Below are 14,456 nucleotides of genomic sequence, written 5' to 3'. Positions count from 1 at the left end.
GTATTTATACAATGGAATACTACTCAGCAAGATATAAGAATGAATTACTGAGTACATGCAAAAACATTGATGAATTTCACAGAAATTTTGGTGAGTCAAAGAAGCCAGATATAAATGGGTACATACCATATAATTCCATTTATATGAAGTTCAAGAGCAGGCAAATCTAGTGTGTGGTGATAGAAATCAGACCAGTGGTTACCTATGGGACATGGGGATTGACTGAAAGAGAACATGGAAGAAATTTCTGGGGTGATGGTTATGTTGCATAATTTGATCAGGGTGGTCACTGTTCTACATTTATCAAACATTTATAATCTGTGGCTTTCATAGCATGTCATTTAAATTTTTTTTTACATACTCGTAAGAAGGCGATGACACCCCACTCCAGTATTCTTGCCTGGAAAATCCCATGGATGGAGGAGCCTGGTGGGCTGCAATCCATGGGGTCGCGAAGAGTCGGACACGAAGGAGCGACTTCCCTTTCACTTTTCACTTTCCTGCATTGGAGAAGGAAATGGCAAGCCACTCCAGTGTTCTTGTCTGGAGAATCCCAGGGACGGGGAGCCTGGTGGGCTGTTGTCTGTGGGGTCACACAGAGTCAGACACGACGGAAGCGACTTAGCAGCAAGTGAGGTAAGGGTGAAAGCTGCCAGTTGGAATCGCAGCGTAACTTTCTGAGTTAAGACGACTGAATGAGGAGTCAGAAAAGTGCCCCAGGAGATAAAGAACCAGCGCTTACTGAGTGCAGTGCCCGCCAAGGGTAGCAGCTTTAACCACTGACAAGGACCCAAGAGTGTGGTGTCACCCAGAGAAAAGTCCCCTTCCTTTGCTCCCCTCCTCTGCTGGTCAAGTCCCCTTCCAACCTGCGGGGCAGACGGCCTATGCAGAGAAGGCGAGGATGGGTAGGACCCATCTCCCTACTCCAGGTTTCCATCCTGGAACAATCATGAGTTGAGGAGGCAAGAAGATTGAGTATGAAGACACTTTAGGTATTTTCCAGGATATGACATTTCAGTGACTGTAATGAGACTATTTATTTTTTCGCTGCACAACCAGAGGACTTTTTATGTTCTGAGAATATTGGGAAAAGTCCTGCTCTCATCCCCCCGTTTCCATCCGCAGGGATTACTCAGGGCCATGGAAAGATCCCTGCTCCGGAGTAAAGTCTAAAGAGACAGTAGAGGCAGAAAAAACCCCAAAAGTTGCAGGTGGGTCCACAACCCACACACAATGGTTGCTCAATATTATAGATGGCACGTCTGTCCGAGTGCCTGGTGGGTATCTCTGAGCGTGTTTCTGTATTCTGAGGTTGGTTACATGGTACCATCTCTTGTCCCTGGAGACAGAGCACAGAGGTTATCCTTGAGCAGGACATAATGTCCAGTGGTAAGGAATTTGGATTTTATTCCGAGTGAATAGGTAGCTATCAGAAGGTTTTGAACTAGGGGTGGGGTGGGTCATAGGTCAGATTTTGCTTTAAAGGTATTCCCAGGGACTTCCCTGGTGGTGCAGTGGATGAGACTCTGCCTGCTAATGCAGGGGATATGGCTTCGATCCCTGGTCTGGGAAAATCCCACGTTTCTTGGAGCAACTAAGCCTGTGCGCCACAACTGCGGGGCCGGCAAGCCTAGAGCCCCGGCTCCGCAATAAAAGAAGCCTATGGGGTCGCACCGAGTCGGACACGACTGAAGCGACTTAGCCGCAGCAGCAGCAGTAAGTGCCGTGTGATGAGAAGCCTGCACAGGGCAGTGAAGAATAGCCCCAGTCACTGCAACTAGAGAAACAAATTAATAAGTAGAAGTTTTTAAAAAAAGACATTCCCTGTAACATAATTTACAACAAAAGAATGTACGCTCCCTTTCTCGTGAAAAACTCTAGTTCAAATTCTCTTTTGAAAGCTGAAGTCTTGGTTGGGGCGGGGGGAGGCAGGCTGTGGGGTGGGGGGAGTTAACAGTCGTCGTCGATGATGTTTACTAGTGTCAGGACCTGAGGTTAATTGCTTAATCTCTCTGAGCCTCAGTTTCCTTGTTAATAAAACAGTAATAATAACACCTGTCTCTCAGGGTTATTAAGCGGATTAAATGAGATCATGTTTATAAAACATCTGTCACAGTGCCTGGCAAAGTTGGGGCTCAATGATGTAAATTCCTTTTCCTCTTTTTCCAAGCATTGAATCTGTATATGTCACACTCCTGTCCAAATAGAGGTCAATGCAAAACCTGGCAACTAAGTTCAAAAAATCAATTGCACGACAGCAGGACAGGGGTCTTCCATAAACAACAGAGCGGTTTGGCTGCCACAATAACACATACGACTTTAAATTAATAGAAGCACAATTTCTGATGACGAAAGGGGTCAATCTATTTGTGGTCAAACCGTATTTGGAGTCCTGGAAATCATTCTGGGAGTGCTAAGTTGAGAGAAATGTTAGTAAGTGAAGTATATTCAAAGAAAAATGGCACACCATGAAAAGGCCTGGGAACCACATTGTATATAAAATGTATTGGAAAGTTTAACACGGTTTAAAGAAAAATGAAAAGAAAGCTTGAAAGCTGTACAAATAGTTAAAGGTCTGTCATTTGGAAGAAAGACAAGATTTGCAACACATTGGTGGAGCGGTGGGTCACCCTGGACCACTGAGTGGAAACTGCAGAGACAAGATTTTCCAGCTTGAAAGAGCTCCCTGATAGGAGACATGAGCGGCCAATCAATGGAAGCCTTCTAGGAAAGATTGAGCAGTCAGTTCCTTGGCTGAGATGCTGATAAAGGACTTTGCAATGAGAGTCCAACCAAACCAAGAGACTTCTTACCATGCTTTCCAAATTTCCGATTCCATAAACCTGTGGGGTGCAGTAACCAAGTTTCTGGAGGGCAACAAATCCTCTTGGATTCCAGACACTGGACGCTTCTCTTGAGGTTTCTGGTGAAAAAGAGGATTGTGAGATACATGAATCTGTGTTTTGTCGAGTAGAGAGATGGGTTATTTTTGGTGGGCAGGAGGGGATGGCTAAGATAGAGTGGGTCACCTCTGTGCAAACTGTCACGTCACTGAAAAATGGATGGAGATGAACAGAGGGGAAAAAAAATGAGTCCAGGGAGTTCTCACCAAAATCATTCCCAAATCCATAACCTATTAATACCTTGACCTTCCACCATCCTAGTCTAGGCATCCATCATCTCTCCCCCAGATGGCTACAGTCACCTCCCACTGGCCTAATCAGTTGGATTTTTTTTTTTAAATCATAGCCCTCCAGGAGATGATCCAAAAATGTTTATGGGAAGAATGAGGAGTATAAATCTTCCTAAAGTGGAATGCGGCAGCATGAAATTACGGTAACTGGATTATGTTCAGTATGTATGCTCAGTCATGTCTGACTCTTGACCCACCAGGCTCCTCTGTCCATGGGATTCTCCAGGGAAGAATACTGGCGTGGATTGTCATGCCCTTCTCCAGCAGTTCTTCCCAACCCAGGGATTGAACCTACATCTCCTGCATTGTAGGCAGATTTTTTTTTTTTAACCACTGAGCCACCAGGGAAGCCCCAGAATGTTAGGGTAGAGATTCCCATTAATAAGTTCTGTGATATTGCCGTCAGTTTATGGATAGGATTAAAGGCTGGTATTTTATTAAGCACCTACTCTGTATCAGGCGCTGCCAAGAACAGAAAGAAAAGCCTCTTGTTTGTAGCCTTCGATGTCCTGGTTTACCGTCAACAGCTTTAGTCACAGGCAGGCCTAGTTTTTATAAGGCCTGAAGCTTATACAATTTTGTTTGTTTGTTTTGAGGGGAGAGCTCATTAAGAAAAGAATATGGGGACTTCCCCGGTGGTTCAGTGGTTAAAACTCTGTGCTTCCGTTGCAGGGGCAAAGAGTTCGATCCCTAGTCTAGGAGCAAGGATCCCAATATGCCAAGGAGTGAGACCAGAAAAAAAAAAAAAAAAGAATATAAATTTTAAAAATACAAATTTAAGTACAGGGCCTTCAAAGGAGCCTGTGCAAGTGATGAGCCCTGAGGCTTAAGTTTCTTTAGTATAGTAGGAAGCCCGCCTCTGGTTACAGCCATTGTTCATCAGTTAATTAAATTTAAAAAGTGCCACTGGGGTGCCTCAAAAATGTTCACTTTGGAAATCAAGGGAAGAGGGGGATGGGATGGCAGTGAGGTGAGAAAGTAAACACGCAGCTCAAACTAACCCCTAAGTTCCACTTTAGTAACAGTGCGAAAGAATGATTCAAAATGAGTTTTTTCGAAATCTTTTGTTTATACCATTTTGCTAAAAAAAAAAAAAAATCCCTTTTTGTTAAAATAGTTGAGAGAGACTTTGAGTACAAATAAACAAATAACTCTGGGTCTGCACAGAAGCCTTTTTTCTGATCTGGAGGACTCCGGTAGGTTTCCAATCAAGTGCTTGTTGTCAAGGTGATAAGCTCTGCGTTTCTGGCTTTAGAATAAAAATTCCTCTAACCTATTTTATGATCTGGTGATCTGGGGTTCTGACTAGGTCTGGTGGATGGGGGTGAGGCGATTTAGAAGAATTCTCTGCAGTCCAGCATCTGCTGTATTTGCTGTGTATCAGCCCCGCTTGGGGAATTTCTGAAAACCCTTCTGCCCTTCCCCTCTTCTAAGGCAGTAGGAATCCTGAACAGACCGGTTCATTCTGAGACAGTCAAGTCTCTGGAGGCTCCCAGGCTAACAACTGCTCTAAAAACAGTCCTGTTTCACAAGGGAGGGATTAGAAACATTCTTAACAAAAAGAGAAACTGAGGCACGAGGCAGTAAGCCACCTGCGCTTGGTCCACTGGACGTATCGATGTCCCAACAGAATATCTGGCTCTGAGGAGGTCTGCTAAAGGTTCACAGATGAGCACATTTATAGGAGGGAGAGAGTGTGAAAGGGTTAGTCGCTCAGTCGTGTCCGACTCTTTGCGACCCACCAGCCTCCTCTGTCCATGGGATTCTCCAGGCAAGAATACTTGAGTGGCTTGCCATGCCTTCCTCCAGGGGATCTTCCGAACCCAGGGACTGAATCCGAGTCCCCTGCCTTGCAGGCAGATTCTTTTACCATCTTAGCCACTAGAGAATCTCCAATCTGACAGACAATGGAAGTTTGGGGAAGTTTAGGGAAAAGAGGTGGTCGTGATGGGTTGGAAGGTGTTGATTTCTGTTGATAACAGGATTAGGGCACGTACATACGGGTGCACAGGAGCTAACGAACACCACGGAGACTTTTAGAGAGATTTTGTGAGTGTTGGCAAGGGGAAAATAAGAAATTTTTGTACCCACAGAGGAGAGAATCTGGGCCCCAGCGAATGGGATGCCGCTATGGCACAAACAAGGAATCGGTTTGTTGAAGGACTTTGCAAAGGAGGAGAATGTAATGTTGCCTCGATTTGATAACTACCATTTTCCTGGTCATCACGATCCTTGCGCAGTACGCAAGCCAGGACTCCAAAAAGCAAAAACAGACAACGTGAGGTCATACCCAAGTTTGGGCGCTGGTGAAGAGTGTCAAGAGATACCAGCCCAGAAGCAAAGTCAGCCTGAGATGAGAAGGCAGAGTGCCTGCTTAGAGTCACTTCCCCAATCAGCTGGGCTGTGTGCTGGAGGGGGGAGGGGGGAGGCGGGAGGGGGGAGGGGGAGGGGTGGGGGGAGTGTCTCCCTGTGGGGGTGGGAGGGAAGGAGTGATTTCATCTGTTTAATGAAAAATGACCTGAACGTTTCTCTGATCCTGGAAACTCCCATGTAACGGAGGCCAAGGAAAACAGGATTAGGTCTCATTACTTCTACAATGGCTTTGCGTCTTCTCAGAAGGAGTTAAACTAGAGGGAACAGAGTAAGAAGGGAATCTCATTTCGTTGTGCCAACAGATAAAGCAGGAGACTGAACGAGACAGTCTCCCCCTGGTCCCCTTCGAACAGTTTTATCTTGGCTTCCTTTGCCTTTTGAATGGACACCCCATTTCTTTGCTGTGTTCATAATCACAGGGGGTTTGCACTATTGAATTCAGACAAGCAAGTCACCTCCTTTGGCATTGTTTCCTCACAAGCCACTGACTTCAGGGTTGATACTCCCCCTCTGACTTCTGCAAGGAAGCAGTGTTTGCTCTGAAGCCATGAGGGTGTTAAAACCACAACCAATGTTTTGCCAGGAGGGCAAACTACTGATAATCGATTCTCTTTGTGACCTAAGGTTGTTGTTGATTCGCTAAGTCATGTCTGACTCTTTTGCGACCCCATGGGCTATAGTCTGCCTGTCTCTTCTGCCCATGGGATTTCCCAGGCAAGAACACTGGGGTGGGTTGTCATTTCCCAGGGGATCTTCCTGATCCAGGGATCCCCACGTCTCCTGTGTCTTCTGCCAATATGTCTCCTATATTGGAAGGTGGAGTCTTTACCACTGAGCCACCTGGGAAGCCCTAGGTAACCTTGTAGGGTGGCACTTTTCAAGATTCTTCTGCTTTGATTTTTGGGGACACAGTCTTTAGCAGATTTTTAGGACTGCTAAAAGTACACATAACCCCCGCAAACATCACAATGATCAGGATGCCACCATTTCTTTGGGGCCCCAATTCTTCAAATCATCCTTTTAACAGGACAACCAAATGAATAAGTCCATAGGCCATTTTCTTTTTAATGCAATGTATATTTATTGTAAACAATAATATACAAAAAAAAAAGGAAGGAAGAGAAAAAGGAAAGGTAAGTTTCACAGAGAAAAACAAAAGGGTTTATGGGGGGAACAAGCAAAACAAACAAAACACAAACACAAACCAAACCTTACCTAAAGACAAAATATGATTTAAATGCCAGGTTTCTTAAGTTACAGAAATATTGTTTTTAAAAAAAGATCTGCTTTTATACAGAAATGGAAAGATGCCATATTATAAGAGTGCCTTAAGATTTTATTCTACTGACTTCTAAAACTGTTAATATATCTTTTTAAATAAAAAAAAAAAAAAAAAGTTTGCTGTCTTTTTTAAAAAGCAATCCTCAAACTCTCCAGCCACAGAAGTAATTAGGAATTAAAGTTTGTCAGTGGGCTGACCCTGCTCCCCTGTTCCTCTCTCTCTCCAGGAGACACGCAGGGGAACGCGGATGACACATGCTTGCATTGTTCGTGTCCCAACACACACAGCTTAGACAGCCCGAAGATCTGTGGCAGAAAACACTGCACATGACTCAGTGATACACTACATCTGCAAACTCTCATGTGTACAAAAAGAGAAACAAGTTTCCAGTTTGTTTTCAACAAAACAACAAAGAGGAAAGGAAAAAAAAAAAAAGACAGACAAAAAAGGCATTTATACAAATCTAGGACAAGGAATCCAAAGAAACTTTTAATAAAAAAAAAAAGATTAAAGAGATAAATTAAAAAAAAAACTGGTTACAGTTAAGGACATAATTTAACAACAGATGACCATACCCTTTGAGGACGGCTGCAATAACCTATTTTAAGGAAGGTAAATTCAAAAAATAAAAAAAAGAGGGAGTTTTTTTTTTTTCCGTTGTTTTTCATTAAAACCTCTCCTTACAAAATAAATAATTTTAGCACGTGGAATGTCTTGAAGGTTAACTGCTGGTGTTCAGAGAGGCACAGGTGATGTTAGTGAGAGGACTCTTAGCATCTGTGTTCCACACGGCCGGGGCAGGCGGCCAGGGGGCAGTGTGCTGGGGTACTTATTGGCTGCTGAAGCATTCCCCAGACAGATTTCGTCTCCTTTGCTTGCCTTCTGCTGCTTAAGATTGTGGCGAACAAGCAAATACAGGAAGAAATGCACTAAAAGAGGGGGCAAAGATTTTCCAGCAGCATGGTTTTAAGGCTTTAAGGTGGCTTTTTTTTTTTTGTTTAAAAAACATATATATGATAAAGCTTACCAGATGCTCACGCAATAGTCTCTAGACTATTGTTTACTTCTGTCTTTGCAAAATAAGGCCTTGATTTTTCTTTCTAAGGCAACTTCTCCTTGAATTGGAAAGCCTGAGGAGTTAAGCAAAGCTCACCCCCCCAAACTGCCCAGTAACACAAATCTGCGGCTTTTGCAGGTTAATATAACACACATCCTTTTTTTTTTTTTTTCTTTTTCGTTCGTTTGTTTGTAAGAGAAAGCAAATCTGTACAAAAATACTCTGGCTGCAAGAAAAGCTAGGGCACGCTGTTCAAACTAAAGTAGTTTTTAGCTGTTGGAAAAATAAGAGCATTTAATTCTTTTTATCTAAAAATATGTATAAATCCCCTCAAAATGGTAATGAATCATACACAGTACATACTAAAAAATATTTAAAATAGAGAATATTCCTCACAGAGGACTTTCTTTTTCTTTAATTACTGCTAAAAATAATTACGAAGTCCAAACAGGCAGAGAGAACTGAGCAAATGGGTCACATGAGAGACTCTCCATCGTCCTCCACGCTCGCTTTGAAGGTTTCCAGTCCAGTTTCGGCGTCGGTTCCGCCGGTCCATTCTAGCCAAGAGTGGGCTGGCCACCGGTCTAACGACAAGGCGGTGATGCGTCTGGATAGCTCAACGTTTAGTGTCTTGGGAATCTGCGTCCGAGTCGCCTTCAGCGTAACGTTGTCTTAAAAATAAAAAAAAATTAAAAAAAAAAAAAAAACGAGAGAGAGAGAGAAGGAAAAAAAAAATGTCCAAAGGGTCGCGCGTTTGTTTCTTGGGTTCCTTCTGCGATCATCACGGCCAGCATCGTGGGCCCCCGCCCCGTGCGAGCTCTTCTCAGGGTCTGGTGAGCTGTGTGTAGACCGGCTGTTCCCAGTGCTGCGGGCTGTGGGTCTGGGGGATGGAGGGCACCCCCGAGGTGTCGGCGATGGGCGTGTACATGGGCCGCTGCGCCGGGCTCATGTAGCTGAAGGTGGAGTAGAGGCCGGAGCCCTGGCCCGCCGCGTGGCTGTAGTAGGCGCCCGAGTTCTGGGGGTCGTTGTAGTCGTACTGCGCGCGCGTGATGGGCGGGTAGGAGGGGCCGTAGTGCGGGAGGCTGAAGGGGCTGTAGGCGATCTGCTGCGGCGAGTGCTGCTGCGGCTCGCTGTAGTGGCTCGGGCTCAGCTGCTCCGTCTTGATGTGCGTTCGCTGCGCGGGGCCCGGCTCGCTGCCCAGCGCGCCCAGCGCGTGCGCCGGCGGCGGCGGCGGCGGCTGCTGCTGCGGGGGCGCCTGCGGCGGGCGGGCTGCGGCGGGGCGGCCTGCGGCGCGGGCGGCGGCTGCGGGGGCGCCTGCGGCGGGCCGGCTGCGGCGGCGGCGGCGGCGGCTGCTGCGGGGGCGGCGGCGGCGGCGCCTGCTGCTTGGACATCCACACGTGGCCCGCGCCTGCCGGGCTGGCCGCGGTGCTGCTCACGCCGTAGCTGCCCGTGTAGGTGACCTGGCCGTGCGTGGCCGGCACCCCCGGGTGCCCGTTGGGCGGCAGGTACTGGTCGAACTCGTGGACGTCGAAGGTCTCCATGTTGGAGATGACGTCGCTGCTCAGCTCGCCGATGTCCACGTCGCGGAAGTCGATGGGGGGCTGCCGGCCCCCCTCTGGCAGGGGGCGCCCCTCGCGCTTCAGGTCGGCCTTGCCCGGCTGCACGTCGGTTTTGGGGGTGGTGGGGGGCGTCGGCGGACCCTGGGATTGCCCTGCGGGGCGGTGAAAGAAGGAGAAGCACAGGGCCATCAACCAAGGCTCCGCGGAGGCTCGGGTCCCGGGGAGGCTGGGGGGGTGGGGGGCGGGGAGGTGAAGCTCCGGTCTCGGGTGGGGGGGGGGCGGCGCACCTACTCACCCTCCCTCCCTGCATCCGCAAGGTAGGCGCGCTGCGCCCGAGATAAGGCGTCGAATGATTAACCCGCGGGTACACACTCGGCAGCCCCCTTTTATCAGGGGAGGGTCCGAGGCCCCGGAGGGTCCGGAAGACCACATTGCTACTGGTAGAAAAGCCCTGTGTGTGCTTTTGGGGCGGGGGACCACAGGGAAAAGGGGAGAAGCCCGGTAAAGTTGTACAGGCATTTTGCCTTGCAATAAAGATTAATCTGTTAGGATGCAAGGATTAGGGGGGGTGTTGTGCGTGTCCAGGGACTTCGCGGGGCCCTGGGGTCCTGGGCAGGGAGGCGAGAACTGGGCAGATGGGCGCAGGGCTTAGTTTGTCTCCCTCCCCGGGGAGCGCCTGGTCCCTAAGCAGAGCCTCCCGGGTGTCTGGGGGCCGGGGGGAGGGTGCCGCGTGGGGGCGGGGCTCACCCGAGTGCTCGCCGGGGGAGTGCACCTCGCTCATGCCGGAGGAGGAGTGCGGCGAGTCGGCCTGCAGCGCCTTGAAGATGGCGTTGGGCGAGATGTGCGTCTGCTCCGGGGCCTCCTCGGCCTCGGCCTGGCCGTTCTTCACCGACTTCCTCCGGCGCGGCTGGTACTTGTAGTCCGGGTGGTCCTTCTTGTGCTGCACGCGCAGCCGCTCCGCCTCCTCCACGAACGGCCGCTTCTCGCTCTCGTTCAGCAGTCTGGGGGCGGCGCGGGGAGAAAGAGAGAGGGGCTGAGCTAGCAGGTCGGTGAGACCCGGAGGCGACCCCCACCCCGCGGCATCCTCGAACACTGACCCTCGCCTCCCTCCCGCCTCCCTGCCTGCCAGACGCGACTGCAGCTCACCGCTTTTCTTTGAAAAACAAGAACCGCAAAACTTCGTCCTCCTGGTGCGACCTGAGCGTCCCTCCCCGCCCCGCCCTCTCCCCTTCTCTTCTATTTTGGAAACCCTGCGGATGAAAATAGCTCCCGCTCTCCCGGCCTTTGCTACTGGATTCATACTTCCGTCCGCAACACCCTCTGAACATTTTCTTAAAAACCACTTAATCTGCAAGGAGCCGCTCCTGCCGACACCCCCCCCGCCCCCGCACCAACGCCGCCCGCTAACACACACACCGCACCCACCTATTTGCAGCAGCTTCCAACCGCCACCCCCCAAGTGCGCTTCCTGCCCAGGGACCCTCGGGCCTTGGTTTGCACCCCCACCCCGCATCCCATCCCGGTGGGCGAAGGGAGAGCGCAGGTCGAGGGAGGGGGCGGCACACTTCCATTGCCACCGCGGCCCCCACTTGGGATTGACCTTCACAGCCGGGGGCGGGAGATAAGGCTGGCAGCCGGGTCCCACCGCGTCCCCTCGCAAGTGTCCTCCCCTCTGCGACGTGCCCCCCCATCCTCCCCGCCCCACCTACCCCTCCCCCCTGTCCCCAAGAGCAGTCCAAGAACTCGGTCAAACTCTCAGCCAAGTGACACCTCGTCCCCGCACCCCGCTCCGCCAACCCTCCCTGTCCCCCGCCCCGTGCCCCACGCCCCGAGCCTGCAGGGGGACCGGCGACCCCCTCCCGCGGGGAGGCGGGGCGCGGAGAGACCGTCGGGGCCAGAGCCCCCCGCCGCCGCGGAGCCCACCCCGCCGCGCCCGCCCGCCCTACCTCCAGAGCTTGCCCAGAGTCTTGCTGAGCTCGGCGTTGTGCAGGTGCGGGTACTGGTCGGCCAGCTTCCTGCGCGCCGCCTGCGCCCACACCATGAAGGCGTTCATGGGCCGCTTGACGTGCGGCTTGTTCTTGCTCGAGCCGTTGACGCGCACCGGCATGGGCACCAGCGTCCAGTCGTAGCCCTTGAGCACCTGGCTGACGGCCTCGCGGATGCACACGGGGAACTTGTCCTCCTCGCTCTCCTTCTTCAGGTCCGGCTCGCCCTTGGGGAACGTGTTCTCCTGGGGCCGCGTGTTCTCGGTGTCGGAGCCGGAGCCCGAAGGGCAGGGCGAGCCCGCAGAGTCCTCGGACATGGTGGGGCTGGGGGCGGCGGACAGGCCCTTCTCCTGCTCGTCGGTCATCTTCATGAAGGGGTCCAGGAGATTCATACGCAGGCCCGGGGCAGGGGGCGGCTGGCCGGGAAAGGCGAGAAGCCGCGGCGGCTCGGGCACTCGAGGCGCGGGCTCCTCTCCCCTCGGCGGCCCGGGCGCGGGGCGAGCAGCTCCCGGGGAGCCTGGCGCGTCACTCGGCCGCAGGAGCGAGGGTTTAGGAAGGCGCGCGGGGGCCAGCCCGCAGCTGCCCGCTCCAAGTAGGGGAAGGCGAATTGGAGAGGAGGAGGAGGGGAAGAGAGAGCAGAAAGCGGGGGCGATCGCACCCCTTCTCTCCTCCCTCCTGCAAAGAAAAGTTCCTGGAGTGAAACTGGCAAGTCTCGGCGCCACTGAAGTTCCAGGTCAGTTTCAATCTCCGCTCTGCGCTCTCCAACTCCCAGTCCAGCGGCTCTTTAATAAATACAAGGGCCAATCACGGCGCGGCATTTGAGGGGTTGGCAGGCAGCTGATTGGGCCCGATTTAGGGGGGGGGGGAGGACTGTGGCGCTGGGCAGGGTGACGAGAGGAGAGGGGAGGAGCGGGGAGGCGATCGCAGCCTCTGGTCCCGCGGGGGATTGGGGGGGTGCACCGGGGAAGGCGGGGGACCCGGGACTTCCAAGTGTGTAAGTTTGCCGTCCTCTCTTAATATCAAAATTCGGTGCCGTCTCTGCGCGAAACTTTGCGTGCGTGCGTGTGTGTGTGTGTGTGTGTGTGTACTAAGATTTGTCCCCACCCACAAGCATTTCTGTTCAGTTTTCTCCGCGGTCCCGGGGACTTAACTGGGTTTGCAGTATTCGAAAAGCTGTCGCTCCTTCCTTAAATCCTAGCCCAGTTTCCGCTCCTGGAGCCTGCCTCCTCCAAAAGTGCTTAGAAATTGTCTTTTGAAGCAAATGTTTTGGTGACTCAACGTCCGCCGTTCCTCTGTAATAATCCGTATAAATAGATGAACATGCTCTGGTTCGCCGGAGCCCGTGCGGCTGGTCGGGACTCGGCTGCGCTCGGTGCAAAGAGAATCAATGAAAACCACAGCGAAGTGCCCCGCGCGCGCCGGCGGCCGCAGAGACGCCAGAGCCCCGCGCACTAGCGGGAGCCGGCCGGCGCTTCTCCGACCTTGAACTCTGACTTAGTTCTTCTCCAGCCCCCGGCTCCCCTCAGCCCGCACCCCGCCGCGCGCCTCAGCGACAGGGAGACCATCCCGAGGTTCTGCCCTTCACCTCTGGCCGAATCAGAACTTGAGCAGAGTTACCCCTGGAGAGAGTTCGCTTACTGCTCTGGCTTTCAGAAACCGAACTTGGCGAACGGGGCTGTGCTGGGCCTGGAGGCCGAGGCCCGTCACTGGGTTTGAAAAAGCCAAAACAAATGGGTACCACCGCAGACAAAACACTCCATTTTGGTGGAGTCGTGCTTCTTGCCTGCTTTCACCTTCCCCGCCACCCCTACAAAAACACCTGGAGCGCTGAAGCGCCTGCGGTCCTGGACTTTAGTCGTATCCTCTCTGACTTGCAGACATTCGGAAGTTCTGGCCAGGGGTGTGGGGGTGTTGCTGATGTATTTCAAGTGTGATTTGAGCGCAACTTTTGTGTTTACACGAACTGCTTAGTTGGCTCTGTGTTTTGAGAGGGAAGAAAAATCTTAGCCGCCTGCGGGTTCCGTGTGTTGAGAATCACAAATAAACGCACAACGGCGGAAAACTCACTTTTAAATACCTTGCCCCTTCCCCTTCTGGCTTTCGCCAGTGTTCGGCTCCGAATTAAATTATTGTCACGGTGAATCATCCCTCTTCAGAGCAAAGGCTTCTCATTTCTAATTTGCAAACTGCGGACATTAGTGCAAGATTTCAAAGAATGTTTTCCTTGGAGAATTTTTTTTCTCTGACATTTCCATTTCTTCTGAAGAGGTGGACATTTGCTAAGGAAATGGAACTCTTCAGAAGGTAGCCAGTTACAGAACTGTGAAACACTATTTACTTTTTTAAACGAATGTAACTTACAAGTGGATGTGTCTGGTACTCTATAGCTTGTTTACCCGTTTAAGAGACAAGGTACAACAGCCTTGTATTCCTGGCCGCGTGAATACGCTGGGAAAGTATAAGAACAACTCCGTCCTTTCTTAGGAGAAAAAGCCCCGCTTAGTAGGGACTGATATCTGTGTCCTAGGGAGGGGGCAGTTGTTAGTACAATTTGAAAGACACCTGACCCAAGAGGGGACTCAGAGACCAGAACTTCGGGCAGACGCTTTAGCCCGGCCATCTGTATTTAGTTGCATTTTATTGTAATTCCCATGTTTACTGGCATGAAGGCAATGAAGACGACTGTGACTTTTTTTTTTTTGGTAATATTTCACTAAATATTTGTCAAATACGTACATTTAAAAATATTTTTTAATGTGGTAATGTAATAGGAGCTATGTAATGCATAGAATTTAAAATTGTAAGCTATAGATCTGTATCTCCTTTCTGTTTGTTCCATACCAATATTTTTGTATCTTTTTGAAAACTTAGGATAAACAATCAGTTGACTTTAAAAACGAGCTGCAATTTTTAGCTGCATCCAGAGAGGGCGCCAAAAGCCCAGAAACTGTCTTAACTCTCAGAAACTGCAGGAAAACTTAGATGGTGGTGGTAGGGGGTGATGTGT

At 50.8% G+C, this 14,456-nt stretch overlaps 1 protein-coding gene across 2 annotated transcripts; it reads right to left on the bottom strand.

Annotated features, from left to right (window-relative positions):
- Positions 1-6,946: 6,946 nt before the first annotated feature.
- SOX9 (SRY-box transcription factor 9) lies at positions 6,947-12,198 on the bottom strand. Of its 2 annotated transcripts, XM_070388999.1 has the most exons (4): positions 11,411-12,198; positions 10,212-10,465; positions 9,224-9,616; positions 8,603-9,189 (listed from the first exon to the last, which is right to left on the bottom strand). In XM_070388999.1, the coding sequence occupies exons 1-4, from the start codon at positions 11,839-11,841 to the stop codon at positions 8,729-8,731; spliced, it is 1,539 nt and encodes a 512-aa protein (XP_070245100.1). In that variant the 5' UTR covers positions 11,842-12,198; the 3' UTR covers positions 8,603-8,728. The 2 variants fall into 2 exon arrangements, with proteins under 2 accessions (XP_070245099.1, XP_070245100.1); XM_070388998.1 differs by having other exon boundaries at positions 6,947-9,616.
- Positions 12,199-14,456: the final 2,258 nt, after the last annotated feature.

The sequence above is a fragment of the Bos mutus genome, chromosome 19 (assembly GCF_027580195.1).
Source record: "Bos mutus isolate GX-2022 chromosome 19, NWIPB_WYAK_1.1, whole genome shotgun sequence".
Lineage (NCBI taxonomy): Eukaryota > Metazoa > Chordata > Mammalia > Artiodactyla > Bovidae > Bos > Bos mutus.
The sequence above is the reverse complement of the archived record's forward strand: the minus strand, read 5'-3'. Positions and strand labels throughout refer to the sequence as shown.